The sequence below is a fragment of the Molothrus ater genome, chromosome 2 (genome assembly GCF_012460135.2).
Source record: "Molothrus ater isolate BHLD 08-10-18 breed brown headed cowbird chromosome 2, BPBGC_Mater_1.1, whole genome shotgun sequence".
In the NCBI taxonomy this organism is placed as follows: Eukaryota; Metazoa; Chordata; class Aves; order Passeriformes; family Icteridae; genus Molothrus; species Molothrus ater.
The window spans coordinates 26,929,094-26,945,990 of NC_050479.2; the positions used below are offsets into that span (position 1 = coordinate 26,929,094).

Genomic DNA, 16,897 nt, shown 5'->3' on the forward strand with positions numbered 1-16,897 from the left:
TCTCACTGACAGGCTCCTCCAGACTGCCTATGTTAAAATAAGGAAGCCCATCTTAGTTTACTTATATACAGAATCACTCTCATATGACTGCCAAAGACCACGCTTCTGGGCCAGGTGAGGGACTGAAATCCTGGGTAAACACACAGACACCTGAGTGCAGTTTCAACACTTGGTCTCACAGCATCTCTGCCCCTCTAACTGTGCCCATGCAGCAACTGCACAGAGCCTCATGGAGCCAGGAGCCAGGCACAAAAGCTCACTGCAAGCAGAGCAGCTATATCCTATATCCTAGGATGAGATGGGCTGGGTTAGCAGAACAAAGGTCACCTTAGAAAGCTATCCTGGACTACCCTCATGGCTTCCAGCCCCTACAGAAAGTGCTCCTACCAATCAGGAACTTGCTAAATCTGTTCCTTGTATCCAAACACATTACATCAACAGGAGCATGTTGCTGCTGGTATGACAGACTTTGATTGGTCAGTACAACTATTGGCTTCTAGGCAAAGATCATGGTTTGCAGGAGAGGGAAGACAGCAATGTCAAGAATGACACTTCAGATCTGCACAGTGCAACAGCACCTGTATGGCTCCTCTCTCCCCAGCTTCCCTTCCTGATGGGGCTGTGGCACAGAACTGATTCCAGATACCACATCCCTAGGTGCCATCCCTATGGCAGCAACAATTTCTAATGCATATATGGCTTGCATCTTTCAGATCACATGAGCAGAAAGAGCTTTTCAATCCATGCCAACTGCACTGTGCCACTCTAGCTTTTATTCCATCAACTTCATCATTACAGATACTTTCTTGAGGTGTCTACTGAAATAGAACAGTCAAGCACACACCAGGACTATGATATCCAAGAGAAAAAGAGAATGATACGCATTGTTTAGAAGACAAAAGTTTCAAGAGAGATCTAAATTATAAACACATGCACATATATGTATGGACACACCACAATTAGAGAGCTACTCTTGCCAAAAGGAACCAAAATGAGGACTTTCATAGAAGTTATACTTTATCTTAACTGGACTTGTTGAAAATGCTCTGTATTAAATAAAGCTATAGAGGTTTTACCCACTTGGAGAAAAGGCACTAATATTGCAGCAGACTGGTAGACAGCCAGAAAAACCAGCTTAAGTGTATTTTTCCTCTACAGTTTTCAGTATTCCTAAGGAGATAACCTTCCTCCCAGTGACTGGGAAAGACAGGGTGGACCAGCTATAAAAACACAGACTAAGAAAAAAATATAATTTCTCTGCATGTGTGGTTTGTTCAGGTTTTTTGGTTTTTTCAACTAATTTTTAAATGTGCTTTTTCCAAAACTCTCGTGGGATGAGTTGTGATTAAATGTAAAGCCTGTTGCTCAGAAGTGCCCAACTTGAAGCTTTCCCTACAGAGCACCTGAGGTGAAAGCAGGATACTGCTCCTTCAGCAGACAGCCAGTCTGAGCCTGGGTACTTCTTTCCCCCACACCATGCTTTGAAACAGCCTTCAAAGATGACAGCTGGCACAACATGGAGCAGGATGCTGTGCCAACTATCCACAGTATAGTATTTCAGCTTATCACCCGCTCCTTTGAAATACCAACCTCAAAATAAAACACTTCATCAAAATGTGGATTGTTGGTCTTCTTTTTAACTTTAGTCTTTTTGGCTTCTGATCTGAATTAAGGAAACAAAAACAAAACAAAAAGGGTAAGAAACAACATTAGTAGAAGCGTGATCCTAGAAGAGAGCCACTGAGGGGGAAATAGCCAGCCACTTGATTTATCTGATAAAACTGGAATGTCATGTAGCTCCAGCACAGCAAGGCACAGACACTTGCACACATTTAAGAGAGAGATTCAATGCATTCCTAGTTCTCTAAAGTGGCAATAATCACATTTTGTTATCCTATTTTAAACACAACTCCTTGAACCCTTATTCTTTCACTTGGTTGACATAGTAGAATCTTTTATCTGTACAAACTGGCAAAAATAGGGCTCTGAGCAGCAACATTTGGAGGACAGTCTCAGTCTTGATGTGACTCAAAAATTCTTCGTACTCTAAAAACACAGGAGACAAAGACTAGCCTAGCTATTTCTGTGAGTCATATTTTATGATTCTGGTCTGAAAAATCAATCACTGCTTTTCAGTGACAATCAAAAAATCCAGAATGGTTTCTTCGGTAAGAATATTTTTATTGCTGTATGAGCATCCCTTTCCCTGCAGCAGCAGCACTTAGTTAATACAGTGGTGGATTATTATGACCAATGCTGAGCAGAAGTCTCTATTTTTATTGTCCTGAAGGCATAAGATGTGGCAGACCTCCTCCCAACCACTCAGCAGGCCTGACCCAGCTCTGCAGTGCCCATTCATCCCCCATGGGCCGAGCCACCCGCCTGTGCCTGCCTTTGAGAACACAGACATTGACTGCTGGGCTCAAGCCAGCCAATGCATTTCTCACAGGCCAGCCAACAGCTGTCTGATGGCTTCCAAATGCTATGAACCTATGCTTGATTTGTTCTCACTACCTACAAGAGAAAAGCTGTGTGCTGTCCTGTGTCACCAATGTTACCCTACAGCTCTGCAGGCATAGATAAAACAGATGCAGATGGAGAGGCACATCAGCCATGTGGAAAACTGACCTACTAATCATTTCATCCCAGAATCTATCGTTCATTTCTCATGCACCAAAGCTGCTTAGATAGCTTGTAACTGCTTATATTCACTGGACAACTCTGAGTATTTCACAGAGGTCAAGGGGAGCTGCATCTAATTCCCAGTGCTGCTCCAGACTTCCCATGTGAGTTGAATGGGCCTGTCCAACAGTATACAATACTTTTCCATCCGTAATACAGGCACAGAAAGAGTTTCTGTCAGGAAGTCTGATGACTCTAAGTACAAATCACATAATAAACAGCAGCATGTTTGTTGAAATTTTTATGCTTGTCATTGCATAATTGCAGCTGAATAAAGCAGCTTTCCTACTCTAAAATGAGAGGCACTGGAAAATCCAGAGAGGAGAATGATGTACAGATTAAGAATATCCCACTATTCCTAGGAGAAGCTGAGAGATAAGAGACACTAATCTCCTCCAGGACACAGCACAGATTGCCAACCCCATCTCATCAGTCACACTTGCCAATCAGCCTCTTTACTGATAAACCCATCTGGGAGGGGACTGGGAAGCAGGATGTAGAACGGGAGGTGATTAAGGCAGCACAATTATTGAGCAATTACAAAGCAGTGAATGGGAATAAGCTGCATGCTGCTTGCTGGAGATAGGAAGCAAGTTTTCTCCCCCCACCAAAACCCAGATAGGAATAGGATAAGGCTAGGCTCCTTATTCTGAAGAAGTACATTATCAATAGTCACACATTATTCAGACTGGGGGCATAGGGAGGCAGACAAAGGTAAATTCAGACATTCAAGAGTTAGCCAGTCAGTCTCCTTACTGTTTCAATAATAGACACCCAGCCAGTCATTTGAAACAAGTTACAGCCTTAAAATGAATTGCACAAGTCAAATATACAATTCCATTAATGGAGATAAGGCACAACACACCTAGACAAAGATGCAGAATACAGACAGGCTCAAAGACTTCTCTACATGCAAGGTAAATATTTGTCAAGAATGCTTCTTATTTATAGTATTTTCAACAAATTGTTGCAAAACATCATTAATAACCCATGCTTCCAAATCTGATTGAGGTCACAGCAGAGCTGTTTTGTTTCTAAAATGACACAGACATAAAAGATGGCTAGATAAGCAGAAAAACCAGCGACATCTAACAGCACAGAAAATTTTCATAACAGATGGGAAAATTGAATCCCAAATTTGAACTCAAGAGTATCATGCAGAATCTCATCACTTAAACCTCATTCCAAATTTTATCCATGATATTATGTCTGCATATATCAAATTACAGGACTGAGCCATTGAGGGTTTTTGACATACATATTAATTTGTCACACCTTGAAAGTGAAGACACTTTTAAATATTCACATGCAAACATGCATACTCGACAAGATGTTGATGTATTCACATTTCTCTTCCACCCTGCCCAAAATTAGGCAATGAATTTGCTCAAAACTGGCCTCTAACTGTGAGGTGAGAAGATGCATAAATTAAGACTAACCACAAACTATATACTCTGGGATATTCAAATTATTCAGATCTTTACATAAATCAAAACTGAAACAAGTCTCAAATCACTTACTCTAGCATAGTTCAGTAGCTCATACACACACCCACCCCAACATTTAACATATTCTAGCAGTGTCTAAGTACTCCCAGCTGTCCATAGGAGAAAGCAAATTTCTAATAGACAAAGGAAACAGAAACCACCCTTATAAAAGGGAAGCCCTTGAATGTGCAATACTTGCCTGGAGGGTCCTGCTAAGGTAACAGTGGCATAGGGATCACATTGCCCATTCACAATGGGCAGCCCTTGGCACTCCAAAACTCTAGAAAAGAAGAAAATGAAGACAAATACATTAATTTAATGGAAAGAAGCTGGAGGGAAAATAAAACTGAAGCATGTTCATAGGTTTTTTTTCACAACACTTTACACTAGGGAATTGAAATGTCACTAAGCAGAAACATTTAATTTATACTTGAACTTGACAACACATTCTGTTCTTAAATACTAACTTTAATAAGGGTCAAAAATACTGTTAAATTACTGCAAAGCCTTAACTCAAAGGATTTTTATTATGCAAGCACAGCAATTTAAGGTTCATGAAGCAGGAGTCTGCTGTCAAGATGGGAGCTGTCAGCACTTTAAAATTCTGTGACAATTTATTCGCCAAAATACATAACCAGAATTTATACTGTAAGAGAAATATAAGAAAAAACCCACATAGACAGATTCCAGAAGCAGTTAAATAATTTCTCAAAATAACATTCATGAAGACCTCAGTGCTTTTGCAAAATTTGGCATGGGCTTATTTATAAAGTTGTGTTAATTACAGACCAGGACATATAACACAGCCATCCTTCTCCATGTTCAGCAGCTCTGCACTCAAGCAGTAACAGAGACGTTGGAGGGAAAAAATGGAACAAATTGGGGTTTGCTGCACACAGTAATGGGAAAGCTGCACTTTTGCACTCTCACTTCAACATCTCTTTGGGGAAGAAAAAAAGAAGAAAAAACTCAACACAACTACCCCCAAAAACTGAAAAAATGCTGCATGTTTCAGACGTTAAAACCTACTGAGAAATGCAGCACCAGCTGGAAACAAAGACAGACAAGCCAGTTTCCAGAACTCTCCCTCCAGCAACAAGTTCTGCTTCCAACAGGTAACCTGCTGAGCTGATGTATTTGCACAATTTTCACTGGAAAGTTTCAGTGAAGACCAACCACGAAGCTCTCTGGGCAAGTGAGCAGTACCATCATTGGAATGTGAAGTATCATGCAAAATTCTGGGTGCTATAACATCACATGCAAAATAATAGGCATTTTACTGTTTTCAGTGATGGCAATTTCAATGCAAAAGAATGTAAGGATGAGCAATAGAGAAAAATTCAGTAACAGATAGTGCTCCACAATTTCATCCACAAGGCAAGTTATTTGGTTACATATAGTGTAGGCTTTAAATATAGTTTAACTACAGACCTATTATTTACCTACCCTCCATAAAGGGAGAAAATAAGTAATATTCTGCATCAACACAGGAATCATTTTTGTACCAGAGAAGGTAAAACCTAGACAGGTTCACACAGCACTACAAGTAGAAGAAGACTGAACACCACACTAAGGGGCACACACAGGTAGCTGAAATGATACATTACATTCCTAGCTGAATTGTCCTACCCATGGCCCCTCAGAATGAAGGCTAGGTAGCTGTCTTTCAATACAGACAGCCCTTAGTAATGCACCAGCTCACAAGCTTCTCAATTGCACAGCCCTCACCTGGTCAACTCCTCATTGCTCATTCACTAACACTAGTACAAAATTGTGTTCTGTTTTCTGGATATGCAAGTGGAATCACAGATCAAAACAACAGAGAGAGTTAGGAAAAGCCTGGGTTGCACAGTCCATGTGCTGCTTTTATCTCTGGACTTCTATTACTTCACTACAAATTCACCATCTACAGAGACAGAATTTAGAAGCCTCCGAAGCCACCTAGTTTAAGCACATATCTGATATTACAGAGTGCTACAACACAAACAGTGAAATTCAAGCCACAAATTCTATCCCAGCACCAGCTGGAAATCCATGGTGTAAGCTTCAGGAACCCTCAGCATCAAGCAAGACACAAACACATGATTTGGCTGCCTCAATGCAATGCGTACTTCGTTTCTTCCACCATCCCTTGATGCTGCTCCACAGAGGCAGGAGGTACCCATGAAAAACACGTAAATTTGACAGCTCCACATCTCTCAGAGGCTTCATAAATAGACCAGATGCCTGTTTGCAAGCAATCAAATCCTACTCTAAATTCACCTAGCTTACCTTACAAAGAAAGTATAGAATAAGCTTTTTCTTTGCACATGTAGTAATACAAAAACTCCAAATTGTAAGGGAGATGCCACTTTTTAAATTTAAAAGGGGCAGATGTGAACAGAAAGAACATTATGGGGAACTTTACACTGTAGCACCCTGACAGAGTATATGTCAATGCAGGAGAAAAAGCCAGTAAGTACCAGCAGAAAGTTTTTATGGAGAGGCAGGTGCAGCTTGATTTTCTTACAAGTAAAGGACAGACCACTTTCCTTCCAGTGGTCTTTGCACTAGTAGGACCACAGGACCACATTCACAGCAGAAACACTTGGCCAGTGAGCCACAGCAGGACTTCTGGTAATTCTTTTAGGATGGCAGATGTGGCATGAACACATTCCTATTTAACAGAACGATTGTACACCAAGTGTCAGCGTGAAACCAAACTCATGTGTTCCAGTGCTTCCTTAAAGCAGTCTGGAAGCTCCTTAAAATGAAATAGTAACTCAATGGCTTCATAGCAGTCAGCCAATTTTCTGCTGCTGATGAATGGATTCCAAGTGAGCTCTCATCCATAAGAGAAGAACTATGTGAAATTTAAACAGTCAGAGCATGTGGCCAGAGAGACTGTGACTCCTGTTTAAGTAAAAGCAGTTCTTTCCAGAGTGTGTAGAAAATAGAAAGTGATCCTAGAGAGAGCATAATCTACACTTGAGGACATACAGAGTTTGCAAATCACTACACAATCAAAACAGAAAATAAAAAACATCACAGATGAACTTGAATGATGAAAAGTGTGAACTCATCCAAACAAAAAATATGTCTATCCTAACTGTACACATGTACAATGACAGATCTATTCTAATATTGCCACATAGAAGAATTGAAGGTTTTTCTTGTGGGTAGCCCTGTGTTATCACATCCATCATCAGCAATGGTTAAAAAGGCAAGCAGTATCACCAGCTGGTTGGAGAGAACACACCAATGTACATCATTGGGCACCTATAATTTGAATTGTGTGTGCTCTGCTCTCCAGAACACATGGAGAAGAACAACAGATGGCTTCTAACCACCCATAGCTCTCCCAGAGCTGTACTCTCCAGCTCAGAAAACAGAAGTTAACCATCCACAAACAGCTTACAAAATCATGAATGGTGTGAAGAACATTTCCTCACAAAATAAGAACTAAAGGGCACATAATGAAATTACCAGACAGAAGGTTTAAAAATAAACAAAAAGGAAGTACTTTTTCCACACAATGAAATTGCAAAATTTATTGCCACGCGGTGTTGTGGAGGCTGAAAGAATATTTGGATTAAAATCAGCACTACAGAAACTCATGGAGTATAAGTTTGTAGGCAGCTATTAAAGCTTAATGGTCCAGAAGCCTCCTTCAGCTCAGGAAATCCCAAACTGGTGATCAGGAAGGGTGCAACACTGGAGCAATCACACCACTTGAAGTATCACTCACCAGAGAGCATCAGTACTAGGCTAGACTAGAGGGGCATTTTACACAGTAGGGTAGTTGTTCTGTTCTCTGGGGGAAAAGCAAAAACAAAAGGAAAAAAGAATAAAACAAAATACACAGATGTTCTTGTGCTGCCACGATGATTTAAGAGTAAGATGCTTCTTTGTGTGCTTCTGGAATAAGAAAAGCAAAAGCAACCTTGAAAGAAACAAAATGTGGGAAAACAGGAAACAGACACCAACAGACTGTATCACAAGCCTTTCAGGTAATTTAAAAGCAGTTATTGTTTAAGAATGTTGAAGAAATCAGGCAAAAGACTGAAGACTTAGGATTCTGAGGAAGGAAGGCTGTGTTTGGAGAGACATTCATTCTAGTTCTTGTTTCTTATAAAGCATTATGAGGAGAAACAATAAAATTCAACAATGCACAGGTCTGTTTGACTCATGTTAGAACACTCTCCTTAGCTACAGGATACTGTAATGTCAGGGCTGCTTTTGTTACAGGCATTTTCTTCAGTCATGGGAAAGTTGCTAAGTCAATTACTGCTCCTCTCTCCCAGCCTGGTACCAAAACACAGGCTTTACTTGGCACGCAAGGAAAGAGCTGGAACAAAATGTCAGCTACTCAGAGACAATAAAATGGAATCTCAATTATGCCACAAGGCCATCACATTATTTAGACTGACAGTTCATATCTGGATTAGATGAAAAAGAAAAAGAAAGTGTAATAAAGGTATGGTCTTGGGAAAGAGGGGCATAGTGGGAAGCAGTGAACAAAGCCAGTAAAAATAAAATGCCCCTGCTCTAGTCTGCAGAATAAACTTAACTTACATGTACTAGAATAATGAAAAAAACGCCTGACAATCAAGATTATTCAAGAATTACAAGTCAACCCATCAGACCTCAGAGGAAAAAAAAAAGTCTGGTGGCTGCCAGAATCTTGTCTACCCAACTGGTGATTTCTCACCATTAGCTGTCTGGAGCCCAGCTGGGGCAGAATGAGCCATCCTTCACAGCTTGCCTGGCTGGGCAGAGCTAAGGTTAGTGCTGGGTCATAGGAGAAAACCCTCAATGCAGCTGCCTCACTGTATTTTGCTTGTGGTTTATAAAATTAATACGTTTCAAGAAACAAGGCAGTTCAGTTTTCAATATGGTTGATGACCAAACCTTCGGAAGAGTAAATAAGCTATGGAAAATTCCCAGTGGGTAAGAGAAAACCTCAAAAACCTAAACATATCATAAGCATGCCCTTGTGTCTACAGAAGCTGAGAGGGTGGCAGGAGCAGAAAGTCTTGAAAAAAATAAAGAGATTTTTCAACAAAGACTAAGTAGCTCATATCTTACAGTACAGGCATTTCCTCTGGGTTGCCATCTCAGCACTAGAGGCTGTAATCTCTGACACAGCCCCTACACAAACATACTCAAAATCAGCCTTAACACAGGTGAGCAACATCAGAATGATCCAAGCCCACAGGCATTCCATGTTCCTGCCCAGGAACTCCAAAAATTGTTTAGAAATTACAGGCTTCGTGATTAGTTCAAGATGCACATGTGTCATCAGCCTCCTTGTGTCCCAGAATGGACAACCAAGGCAAAAACAGACCAAAAAAAGAAACCAGAAGGGACATTGCTGCTCTTAAAACTCATATGGGTATTTACTGTTTTTCCAGAATAAATCACTCCAGTCTACCAACTCAGGCACAGTTGTTTCCCCACTTTCAGCTTAGAGTAGGGACCAGCACACCATTCCCATTCTCCTTCTCAAATCAGACTCTTTTCTCACTGTGATTTCTCAAGAGAAAATAAATGCATCATTTTTTCAATACAATTGCTTTCTATCACTGTACCATGTATTTTAATTGCTTGGTTTCTGAGATCAATATAGATACTTAGCAAGTTTGCCCATCTATCTTATCATTCCTCTATTTCCAGCCTTCACTTGTTCTACCTCTCTTTCACTTCTTTATCTTGAGACTTCATTCCACCTCATATGAACATTTTTTTGGCCGTACTCAGGTTCTGCTCTGCATCATTTTAAAGACAAGAGACTTCCTCCTTGCTTGCTCTAGTGATCTAATGATTACTTGAACACTCAGTACTTTGTGAGGTAACCCTGACCAGACAAATACCAACGTAAAAGCAAACTTGTGGTAGATTTGTCAGAACTAACATCAAAACAATGCATCTTTGGCTTATGCTAAGTACTTGTTTCATAAAGCACATTTCCCAGAGCTGGGTATATGACTTAGCTTCTTAAGTCTCTCTAGATCTCTCACTCTCTCTTTTTTTCTCCTTCCCAATTTTTTCTTTTCTACTCACTAGAGTAATTTTGTAACATATGTACTATCCTGAGTACTTTGTCTTGCAGAGGTAACAGAACACCTCTAAATACTCTCTCCTTGTGACTGGGCTTCTCATGGAGCATAAAATAAGGCTATGACTCTGTAACTTCATAATAGAACAGTCCAGTCTTTTTGTCTAGTCTAACAGCAAAGAGGTGGTGTCCCTTCCTTGCAATGTTCATATCATTCCAGAATGCTCTTTTCTTTTGGTGCAGCTTTGCACCACAAGCTGAGCTCCCTTCTCATTCCCAGTGGTTTAGGAGGAACGTTGCTGTAATGCTGCATGATGGACTTCCATGTGCATCTTGGCCAACCTCACACCTGGGTGGGCACAGGGCAGCTGCTCTCAGACCAATGAACTGACTGACACCTTCCACTGCAAGCAGGAATTATTGCCAGGCCTCCTTCTTATTCCCTTTATCACAGCCTTAATAAAACAGTTATATTCACATGTTTCAGAGGGGTTTGTCTGAATGTAACTCAGACAAAGTACATTCCCCATTAATAAGCAGAAAGGTGACATGTCTAGCTCAGAAATTCCCTGAATCATAAATTTTCAGAGGCCAGGAGAGTGTGTCACTGTATGACTACTCTCATCATTCTTCATGTCCTAGACAGACTCAGAGTCAGTATCCTGTGCTGAGTCTGACCAAATGCTCCATCTGTTTGTGCACCTTCAGACATGCCCTGCACTTCCCCTCCACTTCCACAAAGTAATTACTGGATGTCCACTGAGGATTTAACATACACACACAGCCCTTTTTTGTCAAGAGGCTGACAAAGTGGCCAGTTTCTTCTGGAGTAAGACAAAAATTCTTACAGTTTACTCAATCCTGGTTTTTAATTCCACTCTGACTTTATCATCAAAAATACTACAATTATTATGTCCCAATCCTTTCAAAATTTCTTACCAATCCACACTATGACTTTAACTTGTCCATGTCCCCATGGAATAAGGAGGTTAAGAATATGGAATACACATATTGAATCAAGTCCTTGTCCTCTGGATGATCATCTGAGGCCAAAGGATCATGCCCACTCCCAGTAAGTGAACTCCAGTAAAAGATTATTTCAAAAGTCCCTATTCCTTGACTTTTGGAAGTGATCTATTTGTACCAAAACAAGATTTCCTACTATTCTTCTCACCTGAATGTTGTTTTGTACTGGGAGCAGACCAGTTTCCTCTGACAGCAGTTCTCACATCCTGGGAATTGCCTGCAATGATGTGCCCTGGTTCACCTTCAAGTTATGTCCCACACAGACAGAAAATGCTACAGCATTATGACCCTGTGCTACAGGGTCTGGTGACCACTGACCATGCCACCATGGTAGAATGAACCAGGGAAAGGAAAGGATGGAACAATGTCCAAGAAGATAAAGATACTGAACAAAATACATCAATACTTGCTTTATCATCAATATTTTTCAAGACATTTTCCCATTACATTATTTCATCTCTCCAGGAAAATTGAAACCAGGGTTTTTATCCAGTCCTCATCCACACTGCTGGTCTCCAGCCTAGCCTCCTGCCACTCTCACTGCCCCTAGGAAAACTGTTCTCCTTGAGGAAATCCAGCAGTACCCTATCTTGTCTGGGTAATACTCTCCCTCCTTTTGAGTTTATTTTGGTGAACAAACAAGTTCTGTCTTATAAAGCAAAAATAAACACTTGCCATCTCCTTAACATTTGAGAGGATTAACAGTTAACTGGAGCTATTTTTCGCCTTCATGTGGCAGCTCATTCTGCCACAAAGGTCTGTGGCACTAAATTAAATCCTGCCCCATTCAAACAAATGGCACTTCACCTGGACCAGCAATTTACTCAATGTGTATTCCCTTAGAATAATGACTTTTACAGTATTTGAGGCATTGTCTCTGAAACATTTATATACAAAATATATTTATACACTGAAAACTACTCCCATTTTGATCAGCCCTAAGGACATCAGAGGAATAGACTGTGCAGGCAACTATTTTGGTTTTTTCCCTTTTAGAATACTCTCCAAAGCCTCTATGACAAAAGCACAATAGAAGCCTTGAAACTGAGATTACAGCTGCAACCCCATGTAAGCACAACTTTTTCTTCCCATTTCCAGTTCAGTTGAAAATCGTCATAGCCCAACAAATTAAACATGTTCTTAAACCCGTGTTACCCTGAACAGATTCCTTCCCAAGCTGACCTACAACTCTTTTTGCAGCTTCATGCAGCATGCAGATTAGCTTTTGGTCTTAAGTGGAAAGTTCTGTAAGCACAAAATTTCTGTCACACACACACACACAACTTTTGTTAACACAAGGCCGGCAATGGTGATTTCCTTCTGAGAGAGCAAAGGAAAAGGAATTAACTGCTATTGTCTTAGATCAAGCAAAAATTTCTTTTCCAGGTATTTTACTGAAGATATTTTATAGCAAAACAGGGACAAATATTCATACAAAGCCAACAAATAACATATAGAAAACAAGTGAAAGCTAATGAGCACAGCCCACTTCCCCATTCTACCAAATCCTATTAGAGATATTACAGTAAAACTACATCCAATGCAAAACCCCCTACTTCATTAAATAGAAGGAAGAAATACTGTCAACACATATGCATCCCTAAAACCAGCATTACTTCAAATAAACTGCAAACTCCTCATGTCATTAAACATCAACAATTCTTAGAAGTTTAAAACCAGACTATTTTCCTGATATTAATATGGGAACTATCCTCCATACTCAGTTCAAACCATCCCATTTGCTTTCCAATACCCACTCTAGAAAGACCTTTAAAAGCACCCATATACAGAGTGCCATCTGTACACTGTACTAAAGAGAGCAGACTAAAAAGTGGGTGACAGCCATCCTGTTCTCACAGGACAAGGAGTTAATCCATTAGTAGTTAAAACCAGTTTATGAGCCAATTACAGGAAAGTTGCAAGCTTCTTAAAAGCCTCTTCAGAAAACTCTTCAGTTATGTCGATATTAAAAAATGGTTATATTATCCTCTACAACAGTGCCCTGAGGCTTTAAGCAGAGAGACAAGCTCACTGAAATTTTGCTCTACACTGATTTAGTGACTATTCCTGGCACTGACATCATCATTTCCTTCTGCCTTGGTCTCAGACTGGCAACCCCAGCTATTAACAGAGAACAAGAACTTAACAACAGGAGAGAAAAGAGAAAGGCTAAGCAAGCAGAAGTTATTTCTAGTACATGCTGATATTCAGAGAAAACAAAAGATGCAAGTACAAGTTAAACCAAAGCAAGTAGTATATAAAAATTGTGATGGAATAGCAAAACAAAAGAGGAGGTACCATCAGGAAAAGATAAATGTGCTTAATGATGGTACTATATTGATTCTTGCAGGAGCAAGTGAAGAAATTTGAATTTCATGTAGTATGGCAGGAAGCCAAGGAATGGGTCAAGGTATCGAGGCATTTGCAGAAGCACTCGTGTTAATGCAGCATGGTGAGAAATGCAAAAGGAGTGAAGCACAAAACAGCAGCAATTACAATACACAGCAAATGATTAGAGCCCAGCCAGCAGCTTTAGCTGAGCTGCCTGTGGCAATCCTAAATGGAAGCAATGAGATCCTGTCTGTACAGGCTGATAAGAAAAGAAAGAAGACCAAAAGGCACCATGGGAATGAGAGGCAGAAAGGCTGTTATGGCTAAATAATGAAGCCAGTCCATGGCACAAAAATCTCCCATGTCATTTTTATTTGCTTGAAAAGGTATACTTGTCTCAGTGCTCTGCATGGGAAATACAGGTTTTATGGAAAGAAAACTGCAGTGATGTCTGACTTAACTGCTCCCAGGAAGGAGCTGTGGGCACACAGCACAATCTCTCCTTTCAGGCAGCACTTGCATGACACTATGTACATACATGAGCACGTAAGCAAACAAAACAAGCTGCAGGAACATGTCCTGACTTCTCCCCTCCACCAGCTAGCAGAGGCCAGAAGCATCTGCAACTATTTGATGTTTGATACTCATATGACAAGAAGGAAGACAAAATGAAGAAGCTATTCTAATAAGGAATAACTTACAATCAGGAAGCTATTATAATCAGGAATAACTGACACTCATCCCTAAGAGAGTGTGATACATGGCAGAGTAAAAGTTAAAGAAATCACTCAAAAGCTTCTGAGCCTACTAGCAGGAGTCTGATTATGAAGTAAAAGTAAGGAAAAGGCTAAAAGCAGAAGCTTTAAAGAATTTATGACAGAGAGAAGGAAATAGGCATCCTGGTGGGGAGTGGGTAAGTGTGGTGTGTGAGAGTAGGGGTATTAAACTCTGAGAAACAAAAGAGATAAACAGAATCAGCGCACCCTAGGGCTTTCCTACCTAGCTGGTGAACAAGAGTTTCCTCCCAAGTGCTGAGTATGGTCATGTCAAACATATCAGATATCCCATATAAGATATCCCAGGCTGGCCATATACAGTAGTATTTTAAATAAAAATTTAGACATGCTGGTGAGTGACCTGAACTGACAAATACCTGAACAACTAGTAGAACGTGAAGCACAGGAGATTGGAAAAGAGCATCTAAATCACATGCCATGACACATTTGAACCACAGGGCCCAACAACACACAGCTCTTGGGCCAAGAGAATGCATCAGCTAAGAAGCATCTTTTGGGTGATGGGGGATGCACAGGAAGGGAACACAAGGGAATGAGATGGTTTAATGAAAGCTGTAGCACCAATAGAATGTAAACCCAGCCAGCTTCTTCTCATCCCTACCCAATCCAAGTATAATGATTTCTCTACTAAATAAATTCTTGAATACTCTTCCACATAGATGTTCACATCATACAGTTAATTAGATGTAGTAACAAAGTTTAATTAGGTGTAGTAAGAAATACACCTTTCTAAATGAAAGCAATACAAAAATAGGTTGTAATTTATAAAGAAAAGAAGTAATTACCTGTGGAACTAGAAAGCAATCAAAGGTGCCTCCAAATACTTCACAGAGGCTACAATCGTCTGTAATGAGAATGCCTTGGCACACCTGAGGTAAGCAGTATCTTTAATGCTTTAAAAAACTCAACTTGAAACAACTCAGAAAAACTCTTGATTACGTTTACGTAAATCATCAGACAATCTGGGATCTTGATTAAAAATAGTTTTTATTAAAGGGCAGTGATCTTTGCTACACTTTGCAAAACTTTCATAATGGAATTCAAATTAAATTGATTCATTAGCCCTGCTGAGACCCAATGGCAGTTATGTTGCCAACTAAGTTCCAAAGTAATGCTGATACACTGAATTTGTTTTGATAAGAGGACTGGGCTAAAGTTATACAAATTGTGTCACAGTTAACATAAAAATGCTCTCCAACTAGAATTCACAAAATAATATTAATAACTTGATTCTGTCAGGATTTACATATCTAAAAAGATGTCAATGTATCTCATTGTAATTATGGACAATGCAGTAATCAAACACAGGAGGCAAAAAATAAAAAGCACACAGTATTTAATATGGAAAATAAGGCACTATATCCTCAAAACCTGCCCTTTATTTTAAAGAAAGAAACCTAACTCAAACCAGAAGCATTCCATTTAAACCAGATACACCAAGTCTGTGGAAAGTCTTCTTTAGTAAATCAAATTGCAACGTACAGGTCAGGCTTGTTAACTTTCATTTACCTACATTTTTTACACTGATGCAGATAGAGATATTCATAGAATAGTTTGGGTTGGGGAGTCCTAAAAGATCATAAAGTTCCAACCCCCCTGCAGTGGACAAGAATGCCCTTCACTAAAGCATGCTGCTCAAAGCCCCATCAAAGAAGCACAAGCATCATAAGGATCAAAATGTACATTTTGTAGTACACTTTCCTATGAAATTAACTGAAAAACCCTTACCAATGTCCCCGACTTGGCAAAAGAAGAGATCAAACAGGATTCATAAACCATTTATTTCAAAAACAGCTGTCACAGGATGGTGACTTGCCTATTTGAATAATTCCTCTGGTCCTACAAGGAGATGTGCAATAGTGTTCTGTGCCTGAGGATCAAACTGTGAATGTAATACAGAAATTCCATGAAGGACATTTTGTGGCCATTCTGTAGCAACACCAAAGCAAGTAGGTCCTGCAGACAAAATCTTCCATTAGAAGAGAAACCTCCTTAATAAAGCAACATCCTCTGCAATGCTACAACTGTAAAGCACCAGGCTCTTAAGACTCTCCACAAGTTTTAAGACGTTAGGAAAACACCTATGGGAGCAAAACCCAGAAGGTGCCTGGAGAGGAAGCCACAGACTTCTAATGGAAGACAAAATCCCTTTGACTTGTTTGACAGTTGGGATTAACTGCACAACAAAAGCACATCTGAATGGTAAACCTGGTAGCCCCTACCAGGAGCAAAGCATTACACACATTGTAAACAATTTCCCCTGGCACACTGTCCCATTTGACTTTCTACTCTGAAAGGTTGGTCATGTCATAGGTTTAGTTAAAACCTATGATATCCCAATCCAAAGAAGAATGTGCTTCACAAAGTGCTGGTTATACCATTGCTTGTACAGCACAAAGCCTCTAGAGATGAAAAGCAATGTAAAGTGCTCTTTATTAAAGTTTTTTGTGACTTGTCACTTCATCTTAGAGAAAAACAAGATGCAAATTAGGGCAAAGTCAGATAGGCATGTTGATATAACCAGCTGTAATTAGAAG

At 40.0% G+C, this 16,897-nt stretch overlaps 1 protein-coding gene across 1 annotated transcript in view; it reads right to left on the reverse strand.

The window, feature by feature from the left end:
- The window catches only part of RASA3 (RAS p21 protein activator 3), a 130,063-nt gene that overhangs the window by 30,764 nt on the left and 82,402 nt on the right, over positions 1-16,897 (reverse strand). Inside the window, exons 6-7 of the mRNA XM_036386801.2 lie at positions 4,369-4,449; positions 1,591-1,663 (exon numbers count right to left, since the gene is read on the reverse strand). Coding sequence (XP_036242694.1) covers positions 1,591-1,663; positions 4,369-4,449 — 154 coding nt within the window. The remainder of the gene's footprint in view (positions 1-1,590; positions 1,664-4,368; positions 4,450-16,897) is intronic.